At 40.7% G+C, this 22,013-nt stretch overlaps 1 protein-coding gene across 5 annotated transcripts; it reads right to left on the reverse strand.

Moving 5' to 3' along the window:
• Nucleotides 1-711: 711 nt before the first annotated feature.
• LOC135500195 (sodium/calcium exchanger 1-like) lies at nt 712-21,940 on the reverse strand. 5 transcript variants are annotated; one of them, XM_064791454.1, is made up of 20 exons: nt 21,712-21,940; nt 19,091-19,878; nt 12,679-12,770; nt 11,965-12,006; nt 11,568-11,648; nt 10,324-10,401; nt 9,092-9,222; nt 8,591-8,690; nt 8,270-8,294; nt 7,870-8,055; nt 7,571-7,733; nt 6,925-7,048; nt 6,559-6,685; nt 6,300-6,390; nt 5,113-5,191; nt 4,543-4,665; nt 4,291-4,366; nt 3,751-3,904; nt 3,091-3,266; nt 712-2,887 (listed from the first exon to the last, which is right to left on the reverse strand). In XM_064791454.1, the coding sequence occupies exons 2-20, from the start codon at nt 19,817-19,819 to the stop codon at nt 2,735-2,737; spliced, it is 2,730 nt and encodes a 909-aa protein (XP_064647524.1). In that variant the 5' UTR covers nt 19,820-19,878; nt 21,712-21,940; the 3' UTR covers nt 712-2,734. The 5 variants fall into 5 exon arrangements, with proteins under 5 accessions (XP_064647524.1, XP_064647534.1, XP_064647544.1 ...); XM_064791464.1 differs by lacking the exon at nt 21,712-21,940 and adding an exon at nt 20,031-20,117; XM_064791474.1 differs by lacking the exon at nt 11,965-12,006.
• Between the last annotated feature and the right edge of the window lie 73 nt (nt 21,941-22,013).

Raw genomic sequence — 22,013 nt, forward strand, 5'->3', positions numbered from 1 at the left:
ATCATGGCATCACTTGTACTTTGCGTCATATTGGATGACGTACGTGGCATGGTGCTGTACATTCCGACTTTCTCATTTTGGCTTAAAACTCTGAAGCTGTTTGTCACATGCGCCAAAAAACTACATATTTTTCATCAGAACGTGTGACTTTGACTTATTTTGGAGGCAATTGTAAACTTAGTCTTCTTCGATAACGGTATTTGAAAACATCTTCAGAGCCAATTTATTTACATTTTCACATCTTAATAAAGGAAGTCCAGAGGCAGGAGTCATGTAGGTCTGATTAGGTTAGACAAAGTAACGAGTAGCTATCTCAAACGATTCACGTTGGTACCTAGAATGTATTGATTGTTGAATAAAACACGATCCGTCCCCTAAATTTGCATATCAGTCACCTGACTACCATCACTGTCGACCCCTATTGGTCGACCCCTAGCTCCTGCCTTTAGTCCCTCTAAAACCGCGACAAATACACCTCCGGCTCAATATCTGCATCACAGATTTCTTAAATGTAGAATGTCATTCCAATCGAGAGAGCAAATTATGTAGACGGCTGGTCCCACCGAGACCAAAAACTTCAAAAAAAGTATGCATTTGTCATCAGTAGGTGAAATATAGTTGAAATGTTCATCATATTTCTCTCTTATTCGGCAATCACAACTCGGTCTCGGTCTCCCTCGAAGGAGGTCCATTGAGCAACACCTTTAGGTTGATGACCGGTTTATACTTCAATATTATTTCATCATTGCTATTTTCATGAACTTCGCAATCAAAAACATCGCGGGAACCAAAAGTGTATCCTGGAAACAGCAGACAGGAGGGATTGGCCCAAGTTGTATGTTTGGCCAGAGAGACCAATTTCCAAATACGTCGAATTAAACTAATTTGACATTTGTTGCAACCAGAATAAGAAAATAAAGCGTTCATTTCTAGCTACATGTTTGTGCATAGTCGTTCGTGCATCTTTACCATAAATATAGTATATCGCTGTAACGTCAGATAGCGGTAACTTGGCGTTTGAGATGACTTCAGGTGCTAACACAGTGTACAGATGGACAAGTGAGGGTCACATGAGATATGACCAAAGGTGAACAAAGTCTAACAGTTCCACTGGGACCTTGTTGGTAAATCGATACGTTTACCCAACATGTAATCTGAAGTACAGCTCAGAGCCTCAAAATTCAGTGATTTCGTATGATGAAAATAGTTTGTCTTCGCAGAGAGTAGAGGGCATTCCTATTACTGCAATACTGCAGTACTGCAGTGCATTATAATGGAATAGCTGCCTTCGAGGAGCTGATCTGAAGACCAGTTGCCTTCGAGGAGCTGATCTGAAGACTAGTTGCCTTCGAGGAGCTGATCTGAAGACTAAGACATTTCCATCACCCTGCCATTGATACCACTATCTGACCAATCTAAAACGAAACATCCAAGCATTTATTACACATGAAATCATTTTCAGGTATGATTATCACATCATGCACATAGAAATAAATATCAAAAGTCTATTTACAATATATACAGGAATAAGATCACTTAGTTCTCACGAGGATTTGACTAGATTAGATGAATATCATGATCCATTTAATTTTCCCTGCAAGTTAATACACAGCCTGAGTAAAGAGAGAGAGACATGGAGTTCAGGTGTCGAATCACTCCAATCACCTGGAATAGCACACGCAGAACAATCAATGAAAGAAACAAAGCAATTATGATAACAATAATGCCTACAGGGTGTCCCAAAGTCTACAGTTTATACATTTCTATGGCACCTACCCGTGGTACATCACACTCAAAGCGCCACTATTTCATAGAAACGTCTGCAGAAATGTCTTCAAACGTCTGCCAGTCTGTGACAGTTACAGTGAAGGCAGGGTTCCCATTTAGCACTCACAAATGGGTCGTAATATAATAAAACCGTGTGGCTCATGGCTAGGTTTTATGATGGACAACCACCTTTGGAGAGAGGCATGATTCAAACAGAGATGACGAAACATATCACCTTCAATTGAGATATGTTCAAACCTAAGGCGTAGACAAAATCAAGAAGTATGGGACCCAACTTGAAACCAATGAAAAAGATTCATTCACCAGTTTACGTCATTCTGATAGAGCTCTCCACTCTTTGAGCAGAAACCTAAAATGTATCAGGTAATATCACAGATAAAGTCACAGGTAATTCAAAACTTACACAAATATAATTTAGAAACAAAACAAAACAACTAATAAAACAGAGCCTTGTATTAAAAATATCACTAACTTTCGTCCACTGACTAACAATGATGGACAGGTCGCCATACAGTTTGGGGGGAGCTATAGACTTATCATAGTCTGAACATGAAAGGATATGGATGCACTAAGAGAGACACAGTCATGGTTTCTCTTTCAAATTGGTCTCGAGGGGGGGGGGGGTAGGAGGGCAACTCCACTGGTATGTTCATGGCCCGCAGACACTGCTGTTGAGGGAAAACTGTGCATGGGAACAGCAGGAACTCGAGAGGACGAGCAGCTTCATCTCCACCACAAAAATGAAGATAGCAGAAACAGGCTGAATGAAAAACCTGTCATTGGTGGGGTTAGGTGTAGAACTACGTTATGTGATCTTTTTAAAGATCAACCAGATGATCTATAAGTTCAAAACTTTAGAATGAAATACTTGAGATGAGAAAATGCACAACTTAATCATTAATCGATGTTCACACAAAGAAGAGTTGAATGGTAGAACCTATCCTTTCTAAGTTGTTGTGGTTGTGAATGGATTCCACACAATAACGTCATAGGCCACCAACGATGATAAGATGATATAGATCAACCATAGTGTCGCCATGATGATTCCCGTTATAATCTTTGTTGATTTAACTTTCCCGCCAAGTTCACCTCCTGATATCTGAAATGGAAATAGAAACTGCATTAGTTGCAGTCATGTGCCGGTAACGCACTGCTAAAACGATCATCTTCGTTAACTGCTGCTGTAGGCGCGACTCCTATCGCCGACTGGGTCCACCATCCAAGATGGCACATGATCGCGCATTCAAGCCACAACATGGCGTTGATGATATTGCCGGTATTCTCAGGAATACTCATACTCACATATCGACGCAAGAATAATATGATAACACAGATGACAGCTGCACCGAGGAAGAAAATCACTCCCTGAAAGAGATTAGCCGAGTTGACCCTCTTTGGCTCCGGATCGAAGCTGTAGTAGATGGACGCGATGCACCAAGGCAAACCAAGTCCAAGGAATACATTCACACTGTTACTCCCTGAAATAGAAAGTCAAACCAGTTATTGTCTTGAGTTCTCGGTTACACCAGTCAAACCAGTGATAATCTTCAGTCTTTCAGCGCCAGTGCTCGGTTACACCAGTCAAACCAGTGATAATCTTCAGTCTTTCAGCGCCAGTGCTCGGTTACACCAGTCAAACCAGTGATAATCTTCAGTCTTTCAGCGCCAGTGCTCGGTTACACCAGTCAAACCAGTGATAATCTTCAGTCTTTCAGTCCCAGTGCTCGGTTACACCAGTCAAACAAGTTAATGAAAGGCAACAGTATCTGCTATGTTAGCCTGTGTTCTATAAAGACATGTCTGTACTGAATATGGCAAAGAAGAAGGTGAATGGGATATTTTCGTTCATTGGTCGAATCATTCTTTAGTAATTGATAGGAAAGGCAAAAGGTGGCATACAATTCATGTACATCAGTGCCTCGACGTTGTCGCTGACCACTGACGATATTGTCAGGGACTTACCAGTGACATTGCCAATAGCAGCGTCAGCATATTCATCATGTAGAGCAGCAGTACGACTTGCAAATGTATCAGGGAGACTGGTTCCAAGGGCAACTAGTGTGATGCCAGTCACTGCGGGTCTCAGGTCAATCGCGCATCCAAGTAGATTGGCAATCTAAACACAAGTAACGATTAATTAAGAGACTTTCGAAACATGCCAGCTCTCAACAGGCTAACGGAAGACCCTCATTGGAAATTAACCGATGCAAGTGATAACATGTATCGGGTCTGCCGTTAAATAGAAGTGTTCAGATGAGGATGTCACTTCGAAGTTTTATAGTCATTCTGTAAAGCCTATAAGACATCTCCCTAAGATGTGGCGATTCACCACCCTGAGGGTTTCGAGATATATGACCAACTTACACCTACACCGAAAAATACAGAACCGGGGATCTAGATTTCAAATGGTAGTATCAAAACTGTGCAGCCGAGTTTCAGTGCTCAGATGCCATGAAGATATAGATTGTAGGTTTTAGTTACACTGCTTGAGAATGAACATACCTGTTCTACGAACGCTGTACACAGCCCAATACCAAGCAGCGACAGGAAGAATGCAGGGAAACCTCCACCATAATTCCTACAAAAGACAACAGACGAGTAAACGGTCAGTGTGATCATCATCTTAATCATGACAGAATCATATCCATCGTTTGGTGTTCGCTTTTTTGATGTAACGTCTAAATCTTCCCACAGATTTCAATGGCAAAATGGAATGAAATACTGATTGTTTGATTAATACTTGATTCAACTTACTTTGGTGGTATGAGGGCAAAGAAAACCTTCCAGAAGAACATGAGGAAGTGGATGACGTAGTCATACCATTTGAGAGGTACCTTGTTGCCCTCTTCGTCTTCTTCCTCTTGTACTGACATAGCACTGAAAGGCAAAACCAGAATATTACAAACTGAGAAAGAACTTGTCACAAATGAGCCGTAGCTGGTTTGCCATATCATGAATACAACATATTGTGACTGGAGCTATACCCTGAGAGTTTGTGGTAACTGTCATTGAAAGGAACGTTCGTCTTCTTTTATCGCCCAACTAACAACCCATTAGACCCATTACAGATACAAAACCAGGTCACATGTCGGCCATTGCAAATCTGGGGAAAAGGTAAAAAAACCCTGGGGAAGCAGGACATATTTCATTTTGTCGAGGTATCGGGTGAAGAGAGAGTACGGCTTAAAAAGGTATTGGCCTTAGCATCGTTGCAATTGTTGTTTTGTCAGGAAGTATCATGCAGTTGACCTATTGCCGACATGCTGATGCTGAAAACAAAAGAACACAGTGCCTCATCGTCTGCAGTCGGATTGTTATACTAACGCAATAATCTGTCCACCCCACGTCATGTCCTCCTCGTCATCATCATCAATAATCCGAGCGAGCTTTTCGCCAACATGATCTGAAAGAGATGCTCATATTTAGTCATGAGCGTACAGGACATGTGCTCCCAGCACAGATACGTCAGTGGCAGGAGATCAGGCCAAATGTACAAGAGACATGCATGGCCTCTACTATTGTAAGAGAGCCACTGAACAAAATGTTCTCAGCATACATCCTGTTATCATGTTTATCATCACATGAATAAGAGACAACAACTCGGCAACCTTCGGGTGTCTTATCAAGTATCCAGACTAGGACCCAACTATCAATCTAAGACTACATAAGGTTCCATCTAAGTGGCTAACAGGCGTGCATGATGGTATTCCGGATGACAAAACCTTTGCCTCAGTGATTTGCAAGTGTAAGTTTCATGATGAAAAACATGAACTCTTGAGATCTACTGAGAGCTTACCACCGAACAGGCAATGATATTTTGTGAGGAAAATTATCAACTTTTTACAGTCTTTGATGAAATAAGAAGAAGCAAGTGCAAACGGACAACAAATAGCCACATTATGAACCCTTGCGGTGCTGAGCACCAAAGAACACTTTGACGGTTGAAATCGACAGATATCGAACCATATTTCAGAGAGAAGAGCTTCCTAGAAGGAAATGGTAATTTGTTTTTGAGAATAACTATTGGAACAGTTCTGACTGAAAAGCCTTTGTGCACCATGCCATGAACACACCAAAAGGGTTACAACACATCAGGATGACTTGAATATTGTTATTAGTGGAAGATACATGGTGATAGCAAATCAAAAACATGTACATAATTTAATAAAAGCACTCCTCAGTATAATTACAAAGCACTGTTACGTATTTTACCTTCTCCTTCAGATAACATGAAATGGTGGAAAGATGTGCAATTAATATTAAGTGCGGATTAAAAGAACACAAAAATGGCCAATGGACTATTGGTCATCCTACGACAAGGCATTTGTATCAATCCTATTCAGGAATCGAGGTTCAACCAGAAAAAACATATCAAATTCTTCGACCCCAAATGTAGTTCGAAGAGCCTGATTTGCGTCTAATAGAAAACGAGTCAGAAAGTGAATGGCGGTGTCGCCTAACCGTTCTCAGTCTTTATGCTAGGAAACTGCCAGTTTAAACTTTCCACTTACCTGATGAAACAAATGCCAATGCTGCACTGTGCTCGCCTATCTTACAACCAATGCTAGGATTCCGTAAAGTTATGATGAAATTCTTGCTTCCCTAAAATGAAGAAACACAAATTCGTTCACACATTCATTTTCATTTCAATCAGGATAATATTCGAGCAATCGACATTTTGATGGGTGAAAGCAATATGCTTGGCTTCAATTTGGATATTGAACAGAAATCAAAATGCATTGCCTGGCTCCTATCAGAAAACTGGCTCACCTCAGCATCTTTGTTGACTTCAATTGTAATAGTCTTGGTCGTCTCGCCATGCTTGAATGAGAGCTTGCCTGAATTATGCTTGTAATCAGCTGGGTCAACAGTAACACCACCTTTGGCTGTGCCATCACTGAAAAATCAAGCATCAAATACAATCAACGTATGAAAATGTGATACCAGTGATACCCATGATACGCATATACCAACTACGACTGCTGATAGAAATACAACAATAACAAAAGAGAGCACGGTTAAGGTACCAAGACCGAGAACTATTCCGTATTCTTAGGTATTGACTTCCCATAAGGAGGACCAAAACTTGAATTAAATAAGAGATATCTTGTTCTTGGCTGCAGCTATTCTACTTACATCGTAGCATATTCTACGGACACGGTACCATCACAGCCCTTCTGTCGTATAACATTCACAGCAAGTTTACCCGTCTTAAGATTCGCAGTGATGCTTGGCTGTTCGAACTGGAACTCACCAGGCTCTGGAAAATAACATGGCAGGTTCGATTACATATTGTAATTGCAGAATGTGTTACTGCTTTCTTCAGACATCAATAGAATAGTCCTAATGCAAATGAAAACTCCTTCGAGGACCCTGAACCAACGCCAGAATCGGCGAAAATTTTAACAAAACTTCCAGATTTTCTCTCTGGTTATCAGATTCAGCTACAGTTCGCAGGTATACGATGAGCAAAATCGGTTCTAACTTGTGCCTGGGGTGACGCTGGTTCGAACTCAACAAAGGCCGCGATTACATATAGAGTTCACGTTTTCACATGTAACTTGTCACTGTTCACTGTTCACTTTTCATGCGTGACATGAAGAACGAACAAGTCATTCCCAAAGAGCGGGCGACATACGATTCACGATGTCACTTTCCACCCTCACGTCGTGTTTTCAAGCCTAAGTCAGTTAACTAAGTCAGTTAACTCGTGACAAGTGAAACATGACAAGTGACAACGTGAATCCAGCCTAAGAAAACTGTTTGTGTAGGTTCTCCTCACCGTCATCATCGATAATGGTGACTCTGGCGATGCTTGGTTCCCCGATTCCACCATCCCCGCCAGGGTTCTTTAGGATGATGTAGAACTCAGTGTCTGCTTCGTATTGGAGATCATTGATAATTGGAATGGCTATTGCCTTGCGGTACTCATTTTCCATGAAGATCTGGGAAAGAAGAAAGAAACTAACACTAAGTTTAAGATGAACTTTATGACTGTGACTCGCCTATGAGACTCATTAACTAAGTACAACAATACTTTTATATTAGTCGGGAGCTGAGGACAGCGAGCAGGTTCCTTACCAGAGTTCCAGTAGTTTTCTTGAAGTCTTTATCAAATTTGGCTGAACCCTCTCTTGTCTCATAATCAATGGTGACAACTCCAGTGATCTCATCATGTCCTTGTCCTGGTTCAACCTTTGCATTAACTTTAGTAACTGCAGACTCATCGATATTTCTCGACTTTCCTGACGATTTGGCACGACCATTCTGAAATTTAAGACATCTTTGTTGAATACAGAGAGTCGAAATTATTGATACTTGCTGTGAATGGCTTCTTGGAGAAATAGAAGGGATAAAATGAATGATTCTCCCCGATAGGGATGCTGTGTTTGCTTGCTTTCAGCACAATCAGGTGCTGTCAGAATCTGATGTCTCAATGGACGACTGCCACAGCCTATATCTAATGACAAAAGTTACTCACTGGCACTTGTAACGTAGATTTTGAGCTGAAATGGGAGAAAAACAATACACTACAGATTCTTGTTAATAAAAGACATTGGTGGGTAGGGAGTTGTTCAAATGTGAAGAGTATCGGATACCTGATTATGCTGTCACGTAATATCCCCACATGAGGAGTAGCATGAGGTCGTGCAGGGCCGACAACAATATGAAAAGAGTTCTTGCATAGTGGTGCTACTGATATTCATTTGATCATATTTACAGACAGTTGATGGAACTGTTAGACCATATTATGAACTACCAAGTTTATACATGTAGGCTACGGCAAGGTTCAATAACTTACACTTTACTGCGGTGAAATAGGATATCCACCTCCAGGATACCAGCACTTTCTAGGACGGAGTAACTTGGAGAAGCAAAGGTGAATTTGCCACAGAGATCGTCTGCAAAGATCAAGAATGTTCATAAGTCTTGCTAGCAATGCCCACAGGGTACGCATGGTGAGATGCTGTGAAACCTTGGAAATGGAGTCTCTTGCTACACGAAACATCTTACACATCGTATATTCTATGGATAACATAAAAGTTGATATTGTAGGCGAAATGAGGGGATTAGTAGCTAAAGAGTCCGTCCATAAACAAATCTGCGAGCTGACGAATACGTCAACGTCCGCGTTAGCCGAAGACATAGTCACGGTAGCCCAACTGGTGTTTGGATGAAAGTTGTCAGCACATCATCATGAAACATGATTTTGTCTCACACAGCATGATTATACATCAGTTATGCTAACCCTCCTTGGAGTTTGTAAAACAACTAGCAGGCTCTATTGAGTTGTAATACCTACCTCCGCTAATATCCGGACTTAGGTTGTGAATAGTACGCACTGTATCAACAACTTCACTCATGTGTTTTTTGGACGAAATGGGACGGTGTTTCTTTCCTCCCATCATCTGGCGGACGGCGGCATGGCGAAACCTGAAGCAAGGGAAGATCAATGCAATGTTATTGAAACCTTAGCCATAGTCAAAATGACTTGGTCTTGAGGTTATGGCATTGATGTCTGTCTGCGCAGTTACATCTTCGCCACCAAGTCCACGCATCACAGTTATAGCCCTTAGAAAATGAAACCAATCAGTATTTTTGATGATACCCTGTACATGTTTATTTATAGAACCACGAACAAATAAAAACACACGATTGTTGTTACACTGTCATTTGGGCTGACCTAATGATTCAAACGACTTTTGTCCTGAGCACATTAGTTGGAACTGGTGGCTTGTTCGCACCATAAATTTTTCACTCGCCTGACATGAAATCAATGTTATGCGTGGTAGAATCATCAGACTATTGAATATGAAATACTCATAATATACTGTGAAATGCTTAAAAAGTGGCGGCATGGATTACAGCTGGTTCTCATGCAAAGGGATTCTTGATTAGCCTCCACGCGTGAATTAAGGACCAGGACCAAAACCACTCTAGGTGTGATCAAATATAAGTTTGAACCAATGTTGAAGCCTTCTCTGCTCCTAAAGCATTTGTGGTTTTAGTTAAATGAGTCACACCATTCTGATATCTTTGACCTGAAGAGCTAACCAGTCACTAGCATGGGGGAGGGGGGGGGGGGGGGGGTTAAGGAAGCAAAGAGCAACATCAAACGTTTTGTCCTTGGCAAGTCAACGGTATCATTGGTATTGCTCTTGTTATTGTAACCTGGACAACTTCATCACAATTCAACTCATCAATAGTCAATTAACTTCAGTGAAATCAAATTAAGTGCCATCGTCATTGTGGTTCTGCCACGAGGTGCAACGACTATGGCGTCTTTGTTATCATATAGTACAAGCTTGTCTCTCTGATCTCTTTTATCCTATGCAGCAGTCATGACCATTAAAAGTAACCAGGTCTAAGTCAAAACTAGCAAAGGTTCGACAGATGACCCAGAAAATGTATCAAATAGCAGAAACTGCATTAAATTCAGCTGTAAATGGAACGATGTGTGTACCTTTTACTGCAAATCAGGGAAAGGTGTTGAAAATGTCGTACGAATTTAAAGTATGGTTCCTTGGTACGTACCTTGCCCTAGCAAATGCATGGCTCTCTGGATCCCTAGATAATGACCTGTTTGATCCCATATATGAACCTCCTTCTTCCCTGGAACAGAAATACATAATATTTAAAGAGGACACATGCAAACGTTGGTCCTTACGTTCCTGATTGTAAGGGCTTCATATCAAAACTTGAGTTAACACTTACATCAACTGTACAAAAGCTATAAGCTGGTACGAGGGCAATAAGAGAACCTGTATGGAGAAGGAGTAACTTTTACAACTCTGACTTGAAGATGTGGTCACAGTGGACTGAGGGCAGTTTCTGTTTAACCACCTTCAGCCTGCGGTGAACTTTCGGTCATAAGCTGAAAGAAAGAGACGACTTGCCCTGAGTTGTTCTAGTGCAGCGGCTAACCTTTTTGACATTGCACTTAAGGTTCCTAGTCGGCTATCCCGAGGCCTACCTACCTCTGTAACTAGAGACAGTCGGGGTGGACTGCCCAAAAAGGAGCAGAACTTTATACAAGCAATTCGTTTTAGATGATGCAGTGTACTATGTTTCTAAATCCGTGAATCTTGGTGAGATTAGTATAATTAGATGAAAAAGGCGGTGTGCAAAGGTCTTACAAGCCAATTTTGTTATCAACAGCAGTGAACTGCAATCTAATATACACCCATGTGTTTTTGGTAGTTTGGTGTTGTGGTTGACACAGTTTAAGCAATTGTTGATGGTTTGAGATTTATTACACTTTGAAATATGAAATGATACGAGTGTGTCGAACGAGGTAATTTTGGTGTTCAATAAGTCACTTAATAAATGAAAGGTGCAAATGTTCAGGGAATTCATTTTTGGTAGACGAAAACCACAATGTATAAATACACGGTGAGATTAGCCTAATGGATGTGAACGGGTGCGAAGGTTGGTATAAATACTATTTGGTTCGGTTGGCGTGGTCTGCGATTAATCAGCCCAAACCTCTCAATTATATAACATGGGAGGTTTGGGAACACCCCTCCCCCCGATCTGCTTTCCCTAATTTGGGCTTAATTTACCGTGATTTATCGCGTCTGAGCCAAAACTCGGCCTTTCCTGCCAAAAACGACATTTGAGCATTATCAGCAAGAAAATGTGTGTAGGCTTCTTAAAAGGTCTGTAAAAGCAATGTTGATGGTAAGCGGGGTATAAACCTCATGCTGATATTAGCCTCATGCCTGTGTTTCTAATGCTAGAAGACGTGACGGTATCCATATACTGCCAAGTTACTATACCTGGGACGATCTCCTTCAGAAATGGCAGTTATTTTTTCATTTTGGTTGTCATCTGTAGCATCAACAGGAGCCACAGAGTTCCTGAAGCACACGTGAACATGACCATTAGAACATTTGTGTAGTAGTTTGAAAACCACAAAAGCTCTATTATATTATAACAATCTGTAAAAATCCTTACCATGTATTACTTAAAATCAGTAGAGTTATATATGAGAAAAGACTTAATCAGAGATGAGAAAAGAGAAAGTCGTTGTCAGGTACATGCAAGTAGTATTAAATACTTCATGGTCAAAAGTTATAAATATATTGGATTAGAAAGAATGAACTTCATTTACTCGGAAAATAACACAGATGAGACAGACAGTGGCAGTATCAAAGAATCTGCAACATTACTTACAAATCCAGCATTGATTTGGCATGTGAACGTAAACTAGCCCGACTGGAAGAAGCATGCTTTATTTAGAGTATGAATGTATGAATGTATGAATGTATAAATCTGTGGACGTACGAATGTATGAATGTATGAACGTATGAACGTATGAACGTATGAACGTATGAACGTATGAACGTATGAACGTATGAATGAATGAACGTAGACCTACGCACGTTTTTTCCACCGAAAATATCTGGATGACATTGCGATCACCTTAGTGGTAATTGATGAAATTTCACAGAACAATCTTTGTAATCTTCTGATATCTTCTGAACATGACGATATCTCTACGCTTTTTAAAGAAAGCACAGAGAAAATAGCCGCATTCTAGAGTCTCAGAGCACATGACCAGAAAAACAGCTTGCTCATCCTATCGCAAACATGGTCGACAACGCGACTCCATCATTACGCATGTTTCCGATAAGGAAGTCAGTATTTACCGAGTGAAATGGCCTGATATGTCCGGATGCGAAACGTCAGCAACAATCTTCTGTGAATACCACTCTCATCGCCTGGCATGAGGTAATACAATGAAGCTGCCCCGCGGGCCTTCTCTTGCCACAGGTTTTTAACAATCTAACATCGAAAGGATCTGTGATAGAGCTGGCCCCAACGAAATGTCACGACATCAGCAGGTTCAACAGCACCTTACTGTAACATGTTATCAGCATTACATACCTGTGTTTCATGTCTCTCTCCTTCCCTAATGCATTGAGTTCTCTTGATGGCCCGTGGAGCATCTGTGAGCCCATGTTCACTACTCTCACTTGCTGCAAGGAGACAAGAGCACATTCTGTTGAGGAATCTCTCACATATCTGACAAAAACTGAAATCGTTTGATTGATTTGAGGAAATCATATGTGTGTTTCCCCGTGCCTAAATTTTGAATTGAAACAACGCAGAGAGAACAAAGTGCAGATGGCACACTTAATGGGTTAATGTTCAGTAAAGTGCTTTTACTTCAGTTTCGTACAGAAAGGCGTTATGTAAATGTACATGAAGTGAAAAGTAAAGGCATTTGCTAGGCTTGATTCATATCGCTCATTATGATTAACGTCTATCGCTCCTCCTCCTGTTAGTGACTACATTGTTGACATAGCCCCTAGTTATATACTTGGAACTTTCATTTGATGGACATTGAAATGTAACGCGTTTTATATTAGTGTGATATTCAAAGCATGAATAATAAAATCTCTCTTATTCAAAATTGAAATTTAGATGGACTACGCAGGCATTTAATATTAGAGTGCAATTCGTCCAAGTGGAGTTTCAAGTGAACTTCCATTGTAGTGGTAACGAACTGTTCAGTATCCCCAGTTGTTAGCAACATGGTATTACTACCCAGTAGAGGGTTAGGGAAAACAGTTGTGTAGTTAACGATATTCCTATAGTAACCAATGGACTTCCAGGCGTTCTAATCTATAGGTTGTGCTCGGGGCTGTTTATGGACGACAATTTATCATACGTTAATGTAGCTAAAATTGTGTAAAACCTATTACTCATTGTAATTGGTAATAAATCAAAAATTCGAAGTAGATATAAAAATATTTCAGAAAAACCTTTTAGGGCGGCCGACTCGAATGAGTATGATGATTGCCTTGCAGCCGACTTCGCATTCAGATCAATACTTAGTAAAATCAAACAAATTATTAGCAATAACAAAAAATCATAAATCATCAATTAGGATATTTAAATTCAATAATAAAAATCAATTTCGCAAATGTGACCACTTCGATATTTTGATAGCCCATACCGTGAAACAAGGATTAGGGCATGTTTCACAAAGAAACGTGTTGACCGATTAGTCCCTTGTTACATAAAGTCCTACTAATCACGTTACTTGCTTTCTTGAACTCTGGATTATATTTTTTTATTTATTTAATGATTTCGGTGAACACAGCACTCATGAGTGAGCCGCACATTATAGCTACACGCCAAAAAAATGTCACATGAAAAAATGCCACGGCGGTTGTGCATGCAGCGCTGTTGTACAACAGAGAACTTACATCGGGTTATACATCACTTTCGAGAAGGTTTTGAAACCAAGGGTTATATTGCATGTCATATCAAGGAACAATTACAGCAAACCACCCAGAATGGTTAGGGGCCACTAAACAACGGACCTATGGGAAATCATTGTTCTGGAAGAACTAAATCATTGAATAAATTTGCCAAGGGCTTCTTATTCAAACGGAGTCCCTTCTCAACGTGTATAAAGATTAAACTGTTAAATCTTTTTTGTATGCGTAAACGTATTGGCCTTATCAGAGGGATATTTACCATTAAAAAGACTCGAGACCCAACAATATAAGATTTTTTACCCAATTTCCTGAAACTGCGTATAAAGGGCCAATCGATTAGAAATAATGGCCAAAGTCAGTGAAATATCTGATAGCTTGCCCTGTCATTCTTTTCTGGTATGAGTGTCCATGACCTGAAAGACCTGTGAATAAGCTTACGCTAATACAAATGTTATACACTAGCGGCACTCAATCACTTCAAAGCCAACACATCCTTTTACACAAGATAGATAGCTATCTAATAACAATGATTACCATTGTGGATGGCCTCTACAAGAGTTGGTTGCCGCGGCTCTCACACCGAAATGGCCTGAGATGGCACTGTTAATTCATACAGGTCTAACATATTCTGTTCCGTCGTGGTACTGGGTTTCAGTTTAAGGCCCTTATTGGCCTTAAACTGAAACAAATGCAGCGTACATGTGGGTGAGACCAATACATTGAGTTTGATCTCTCCCAATCACCTGTAACACACGAATATTGGCTCTATCAGGTCAAGTCTCCCTAAATCCACGGAAATCAAATTCAAGATGGCGGCCATAGCAGCCATGTTGAATATCATCCCGCTATTAGATGTATATAATCGTTTCTGTATTGCCTAGTACTATAGTTCTAAATGGAAGAAAGTTAAAAAAAGAATTCACCCCTGTCAGTTTTGACGCAGAAATGAGCTAGGATGATAGACGACCGAGAAAGAAGGAGGACCAGGTCATCTAGGTGGAATATAATACATCATGCCATGGTAGAGTGATGAAGCTCTACGGTCAAAGACCATGTAAAAAGCTTCACAATGACGAAGCTATTTATAGCAATATCAGGTAAACATAACCTAACAGATCACAGTACCTGCAAACACAATGAAAGGCCTATACATTAAATCACTTTTATTAGCACTATAAGCCAATTTAATATCAGACCATGACAACTACCAATGCAAATGGCAATAAAGGAACACGAGTGGACCATTGTTAGTCACTGCACCAGAAAAACGATATGCTAGGGAAAGTCTTGACCTATTCATTTGGGGGCAAACACCTTCTGTGTCGCTCCTCATTTATAACCCAATAATTGTAGTATAACATAAAAGCCTACCATTTGTGGTTTTATTTGACATGCACGTGATTTATGGGAAGGCACAAGGTCTATTTCATATCACAGGTGGTGACTATCGATATATGTTTAGTTTGCCACCTTCTCCAGAGATGTTACCATTGATTCATCGTTAATAATATTGTGGTTTTATAGCAATTCATTAACACTAGAATCAAATCTCCTCTCTTGGAATATTTGTAACACAACCATAGCCCACAACAGACCATTTACAAAGGTCAGAACCGCTTTCCTAAAATGGCGGTTGGCAAAGTGTGTTCAGGACACTCATTGATGCGTGGTCACAAGAATACAATAATGATATAACCATCAATCAATTATGACACCTTTACGATAACCGATCAAACCGGCCACTGACTCGAAAACATGCCATTAAACATGAACTCTGGTAAAATTTAACCCATAACGTTTAGGTAAATGCTGTAAAATATGATTTTACTGTTACTTGCTGACAATTCATAAAGCACATGCGACCGAGCAAGCCGATGTAATGTTTTTGAGTGTTTCTGTTTTTGAGTGTTTCCCCTCACTGTTTGGGAACGCTCAAAAATAGATTGACAAGTTTTTCTGTGTATCCCCCCTATTGAAAAGTCATGGTCTCTCTAGCTGCCTATTGTTTGGAAACACTGACACATGGGAAACAACCACAGATGTTACACCGGGTCCTCTACACCTTTCCTGGTGAGTGGGGGCAGATTCATTGGTTTTACTTTCCTCTCCCAACCTATAATTAGAACACACACTAAAGAGGAATATGAACAGGAGCTGAGGGGATCAGAATGGTGGTCTGCAGTGGCCAAATATGCACAGTAAGTGGCCCAATTGGACATAGTGACAAACAATGGAGGGTGAACAGTGCTTATGTACTTGATATCGTAGAGACGACTATCTAACATTGATCCGACACACCTTGCTCCAACCCTTGAAGGCACGTATCCTAAAAGGGTTCAAAATTATTTCGAGGGGAAAATTAACTTAAGGACAAAATAGACTACGCTGTACGGAATAATATCAGCTTTGTGAAGTTTTTGGTAAATTGTGACATCAACCGTATGTAACTTTTCATTGAAATGTTAACTATTCACAAGTTCAAGGTCGATAGTACCGGCATATCATAAAAAAGAACCTGCAATCCCACCTTAGCCTTGAGCCAACCTGTATGCAAACTGACTATTCCGCATATTGATTCGCGACATAAATAATATAACTGTCTAAAATCAATTGAAGGTTGACTCCCCAATTGATTCGTGAAACATCGGTTATGGAAAATACAAAGTCAACCTCGGCCCAATATGTTCTCAGTGCAAATACCTCTCATCAACCAGCATCTTGATATCAAACCTCAACCATCCTGAGAATCATGTTTGCCGGACTATTATAATGCACCGAATTTGGCACTCTTGTTCATAATTGGAAGCTAAACAACACCAGTCTGTCGGACAAAATCAAAGAATTAGTTGATCTTGACCTAATCGATGGATTGTTCATCTCTGGAACACGGTTTTGCGGTACATGATATTGTAAATTACATAAGCGACTTTCATTATCCATGTTCTTCGTAGCATCATCAAACTATACTTAGGTGTAATACTATCATTTAACGGGTGGCGCATTATCTGTCAAAAGACGATTGATTGAGTGGTTCAATAATGTTCTCAAATAAGCCACCGTAAAGGACACACAGTCTAATCATGAACATCATGATATGACATAGCGTGCATCAATTGGTCAGTGCGTTTTCATCATACAGTGGTTTGGCTGGAAGTTTGAAACTCATTATTGGAGTGCGGTGGTGCTCGACTCTCAAGACAAGGGTCATGGGTTCGCCCCTTTGTCCTTCACAGGTCGAACTCGGATAGAAGCAATGCCAGACCGGTAACGGGCCACTGGAAATACTTGTAGACAGTAGAGGCCAGAGGGTAGAAATACGAACTCCTTTTATCCCTTTATAGTTTGACCAGCCACAAAGGAGTCTATTGTCTATTGACCGGGGCCTGTAACCAGCTCTGTGCGCAGTTGATGCTCTGTTGCCTGGACGATACCAATGCAGGAATTACAGGAAATATTACTTTAATTGATCCTGGCGGGGATCGCACAACAACGGCACAACATGTGTCAACAAAACGATGCGGTGCATACTCGGATGCATGTCATTTTAATCCCGTCAGAGCCGCGCTGTATTAACCTGAAATGTTCTACGACCAGAGATACCATTACATGAACTAATAATTCTATACTTAGAAGCTGGTGGCCGCCGCTGAACAGGGATAAATTCAACATGATCCGGTAGAATAAGACATAGAAACTGTCTGATAACTCAGCAGTTTTTTAGAATAAAAAGCTGATGACTATTTCCAATTGATTGAAATGAAACCTGAATGGTCAGTCCTTACGTTATTTGGAGGAAGCGGGTTAAGGTGTTCCTTTTTACGATACTGTTACAAGCTTGGCCAGTTCTCATGATTTAGGACCACTTGAGACAGTCCTAGCCCACCGGTAAATGTGGGAAGTATATGCAAGTCAAAATAAACGAGAAGTTTGTTTGCCATTATATTTTGTATTCTTTGGCGCTAAATTCCGTTACTTCAACAATGAAGTGCTTGATCCATGTTAATACATACACAGTTTACAGCTTTGTTATAGTGTGCATAGTCAAAAAGGACTGACGTCATTAATGATACCGCTTACATAGCAGTGGGCTTTTGAAAGGAGGAGGTACTCTTAGACATACATAACAATATGTACAGTTAAGATATGGATATAGACTGCTGCAGCTTGCCTCGTGATAAAATGTTGACTTAAACAGATGATAGGCCATTGAAATAACGCTGAGGTCCCATAGCATCAATTGGCGTGGCAATGTTAAGCAAACACCGAGGAAGATATAGACCAGTCCTATTGCTGGACATTCGATGTGGCTTTCTGCCACACTGATTACTGATTACGGAATCTTTTGCTAGAAGCAAACTGCATTATGACGATGTCATTGTTCAACATAAACTAAAGGCTCTATCATTAAGCTACTGACGAACTCCTCGTCCAGGGACTCTTGTCCAATCACACTAACACAGTCATCGCATCTATGGAAACGAATTTTCAAGTGCATGATTTATGGACACAAAATATTAGTTCAACGTGTGATATCGATTACCAGTGGGTGTTACGTAATTTTGGGTGTTGTACGAGGTCTTGTGTACAGATATACAGATCTATCTGAAAGCACTGATCTTTCTCTACCATGGATTGTCAAGGTAGAGATGTTTGACCAGTGAAAAAGTCATACGTCTGGGCAATAGAATCAACAGCGTTCATAGTGTTGACATTTCAACATGTTTAAGGTTGGTTGGAAATGTCAATCTGGCAATGTATGATAAGCTAGACAACTAAGTGACGAACCGTTGGACATATCTGTTTCTAACATCAAGAATATCATTGCTAATAGGCCTACATATGTTGTGGATCTGCCAACCATTGCAATGCTAAAGCTTTATCTGCACAAATAATATTCTCTTAGCAGAAAAGAAAACAATGATTGGTGTCCTTTGATGTTTTCGATCGAGCAATAGAAAGTTTCTCAATTTCCAGCGCCTCAGTCGGTACCGTATCAAAGCAATTGATGCATCGAATCATTACTATGGAATTCCTAAACACGAGTTAAGGGAACCCTATAAAGTACTTACCATTTCACTATCTTCTGCATTGACCGAGTTCTTTTTACACTTGTGACACCACCACCCGTTGTCTTGACAGTAGGCCATTACTACCATGATTGGGAAGAACCCTAGCGTAATAAATGCCTCCCAGATGTCAACTTCATTTGGTGTGATGAACTGAACAACGATCAACATCCATACATATGCCCAGAGTGACCATATCGTAGTGATTACAAACACGCCTTGTTCTTTGATCTTCTTTTGCTCTGGATGGGGCACACTCACAACGCAGACTGCTGTGATCATGAGGAGATTAAAAGCAGCGCTACCAATGATTGTAAACGTTCCAAGGTCATTGATGTTAGCTTGCGGTTGACCAAGCGAACTGCACTGTGTGATAACAGCTAGGATAATCTCAGGCGCACTGCTCCCCAAGGCCATCAACGTCAAGTTAGCGACCGTCTCATTCCAGACCAAAACTTTCACCTCAACCTTTTCCTGTTTTTCCTCATCCCATTTCACAATGGTTCGCTTCTTGCTAGTGATTACCTCGATACTACACATGAACACGTCACTTACGATAGCAATGCCCAAGAAAAGGTAGAGCATTGCCAGGATATATAAAGTGGCGCGAACTCCAACGTGCCAGAGGTTCTCCGCCGGCAGCAACAGCCAGCTTGTGCAAGCCGTTTGCCCGGCTGCAACGTATTCCACAATGTAACCATTGCTGAAGTTGGTGTAGAGGGCAACCGACATGATGACAGCTGGTTAGGTCTAGGTATCCTTCGGTGACTTCCTCACGATTGGCTCATCACCTTAAACGAGAGAATACGATTAAAAAGATATTTCTATCATTTATTTATGAGTTGTTTCGCGTCCAGGTGATGCCTTTTTGGTCGAGTTTTTCGAATTCAGTCCAAGTGGTGACATGATAACACAAGTCCAGTACCGTTGCTAATAGATTTACCCCCAACGTTGCTCGTCCTATGCATTCTTTGTCGTTGCATGAGATCTCCTTGGTTAAGAATAACGAGTCAAACCTGGATTTCAGATCATTTAATATTTATGCTTGAAATTGGTTGACATTTGACAATATTCATCATGACCTGACCTGTCTGAACTTGACGTCATCGCTACGTCATGAATACATAATAACATTGCTTTCTATATACAGTTGCTGCTCGATAGATGATTTCGCACAATATATATATATCAGATAATGGTCACTTCCAAACATATATATGATAAAGAAGTAGATCATCAACAGTGCTTTTGAAATCACGCACACCTTAGTAAAAGGCCCGCTCTTCTGGCATCATTGTAACCAACTACACAAGTCAAACAAATTCTGATACCAATTGTCAATCTTTGAAATGCTGCTTCAATAGCTTTAAAGTACACGAGGTCAGGTTTTGGTTGGTTTTGGAAGGTGCCCTGGTTCGGCCGATAACTATGCCTATGTACCGAGTAGCTTGATAATTAATATCGAGCTGCGACCAAGACCTTTCAGAATACCGGTACGGCATTAGTACGCATTTCCAAAAATTGGACTTCTGCATAGGAGTCTATCAAAGCATGCTTGTTTTTATATCCACAACGAAAACGGCGAGATCTCAAGCCTACCATCAGCTGGGAGTTGGAGGGGGATGGGAGTTGGAGGGGGATGGGAGTTGGAGGGGGATGGGAGTTGGAGAGGGGTCATGTTGGGGGCTTTTGGATTCAATTGACACATGGCTTTACCCAACTTCGCCACAAATGTAGGTCTATGGCTATACCTGATCGGCAAAACCATATGAGGGGCCAGTATGGTCAGCATAAGCTTTGCGCTGGATTAGCTTTGACCACTATATAGCCAGTAATTCAAAGCAAACGACGGAACTGTTTACACTGTGATTAGACCCTGCATTCTAAAGGTCAAGCGCACAGGCCCTGCAAAGCACACTGAGCACTGTATAATACAAGTAGGCCTATACTGGGCTGACTTTTGTTCCAATATTTTTCGAAATTGGGAAATTATTCAATATTTTCCACATATTTATGTTATTTTTTATGAATTTTTTATTAGCGCGATTTCATTTTGGGTTAAGCATCTTACGAGATGTTCTCAATATTTTAGGCCAGCCGGTATAACTGCGACAAGTTTGTGAAATACAAACTAGGATTTTCCGGAATTCCCATGACAGAATATTTCATGCCACTCTACGTTTCATCTTCACCCTTGGTTAGTAGATCTACTGGTTCTGTCCTTTTTTCCAGAATGCTTACACAACAGTGACTTATAGGCCAACTAAATGGTCCTCTATGATCCGGTTGAAATGTTGAATTAAAGCCCTTTGTGATATTTGTACAAAATATACAAACTTCTATAGTCCTGATACATCATACAAAGTGAATACCACACATGATTACAATATCATGCATCATCTCGAATTGCTTTCTGTATAGCCTACCACATAGTGGTAACTGGCTATCAATTCTTCCCTTTACGGATTTCAGCATCACATTCGAGTCATATTCTGGCGGGAATTCGTCCGGCTTACCAGTACATGTATGCTGCTGGCTACTGTGAGAGTGCACGGGTCTTAAATAAGGCCCGAAGTACGAGTGAAAAGTTCCCAGGTATCCACGTAAAACTCAAGTCTACTTACCATATTGGATGGTATGAGAGTGGTAGTGACTTCCTAGCTCCAACCAGCCGATTGCTGGACTGCCTGTTTCAACTCCGGTCACCTTAGTAAAATTCCTCTTGAGAGTGAACGATAAACCTTAGTTTCAACATGCATTACTTATAACCGCTATTTCGATCATACACCATATCAAACATATTCCTGGTAACAATATATACTGCCGACAGTCAAGTGTGTGCATTCACGCGTGTACAACTCGCTAGCGACTTGTTAGCGCTAGCGCTAATAATTACAGTTGTTTTGTTGGCAGGCACGTGGCAGTA

Source organism: Lineus longissimus, chromosome 2 (assembly GCF_910592395.1).
Source record: "Lineus longissimus chromosome 2, tnLinLong1.2, whole genome shotgun sequence".
Classification (NCBI taxonomy): Eukaryota; Metazoa; Nemertea; class Pilidiophora; order Heteronemertea; family Lineidae; genus Lineus; species Lineus longissimus.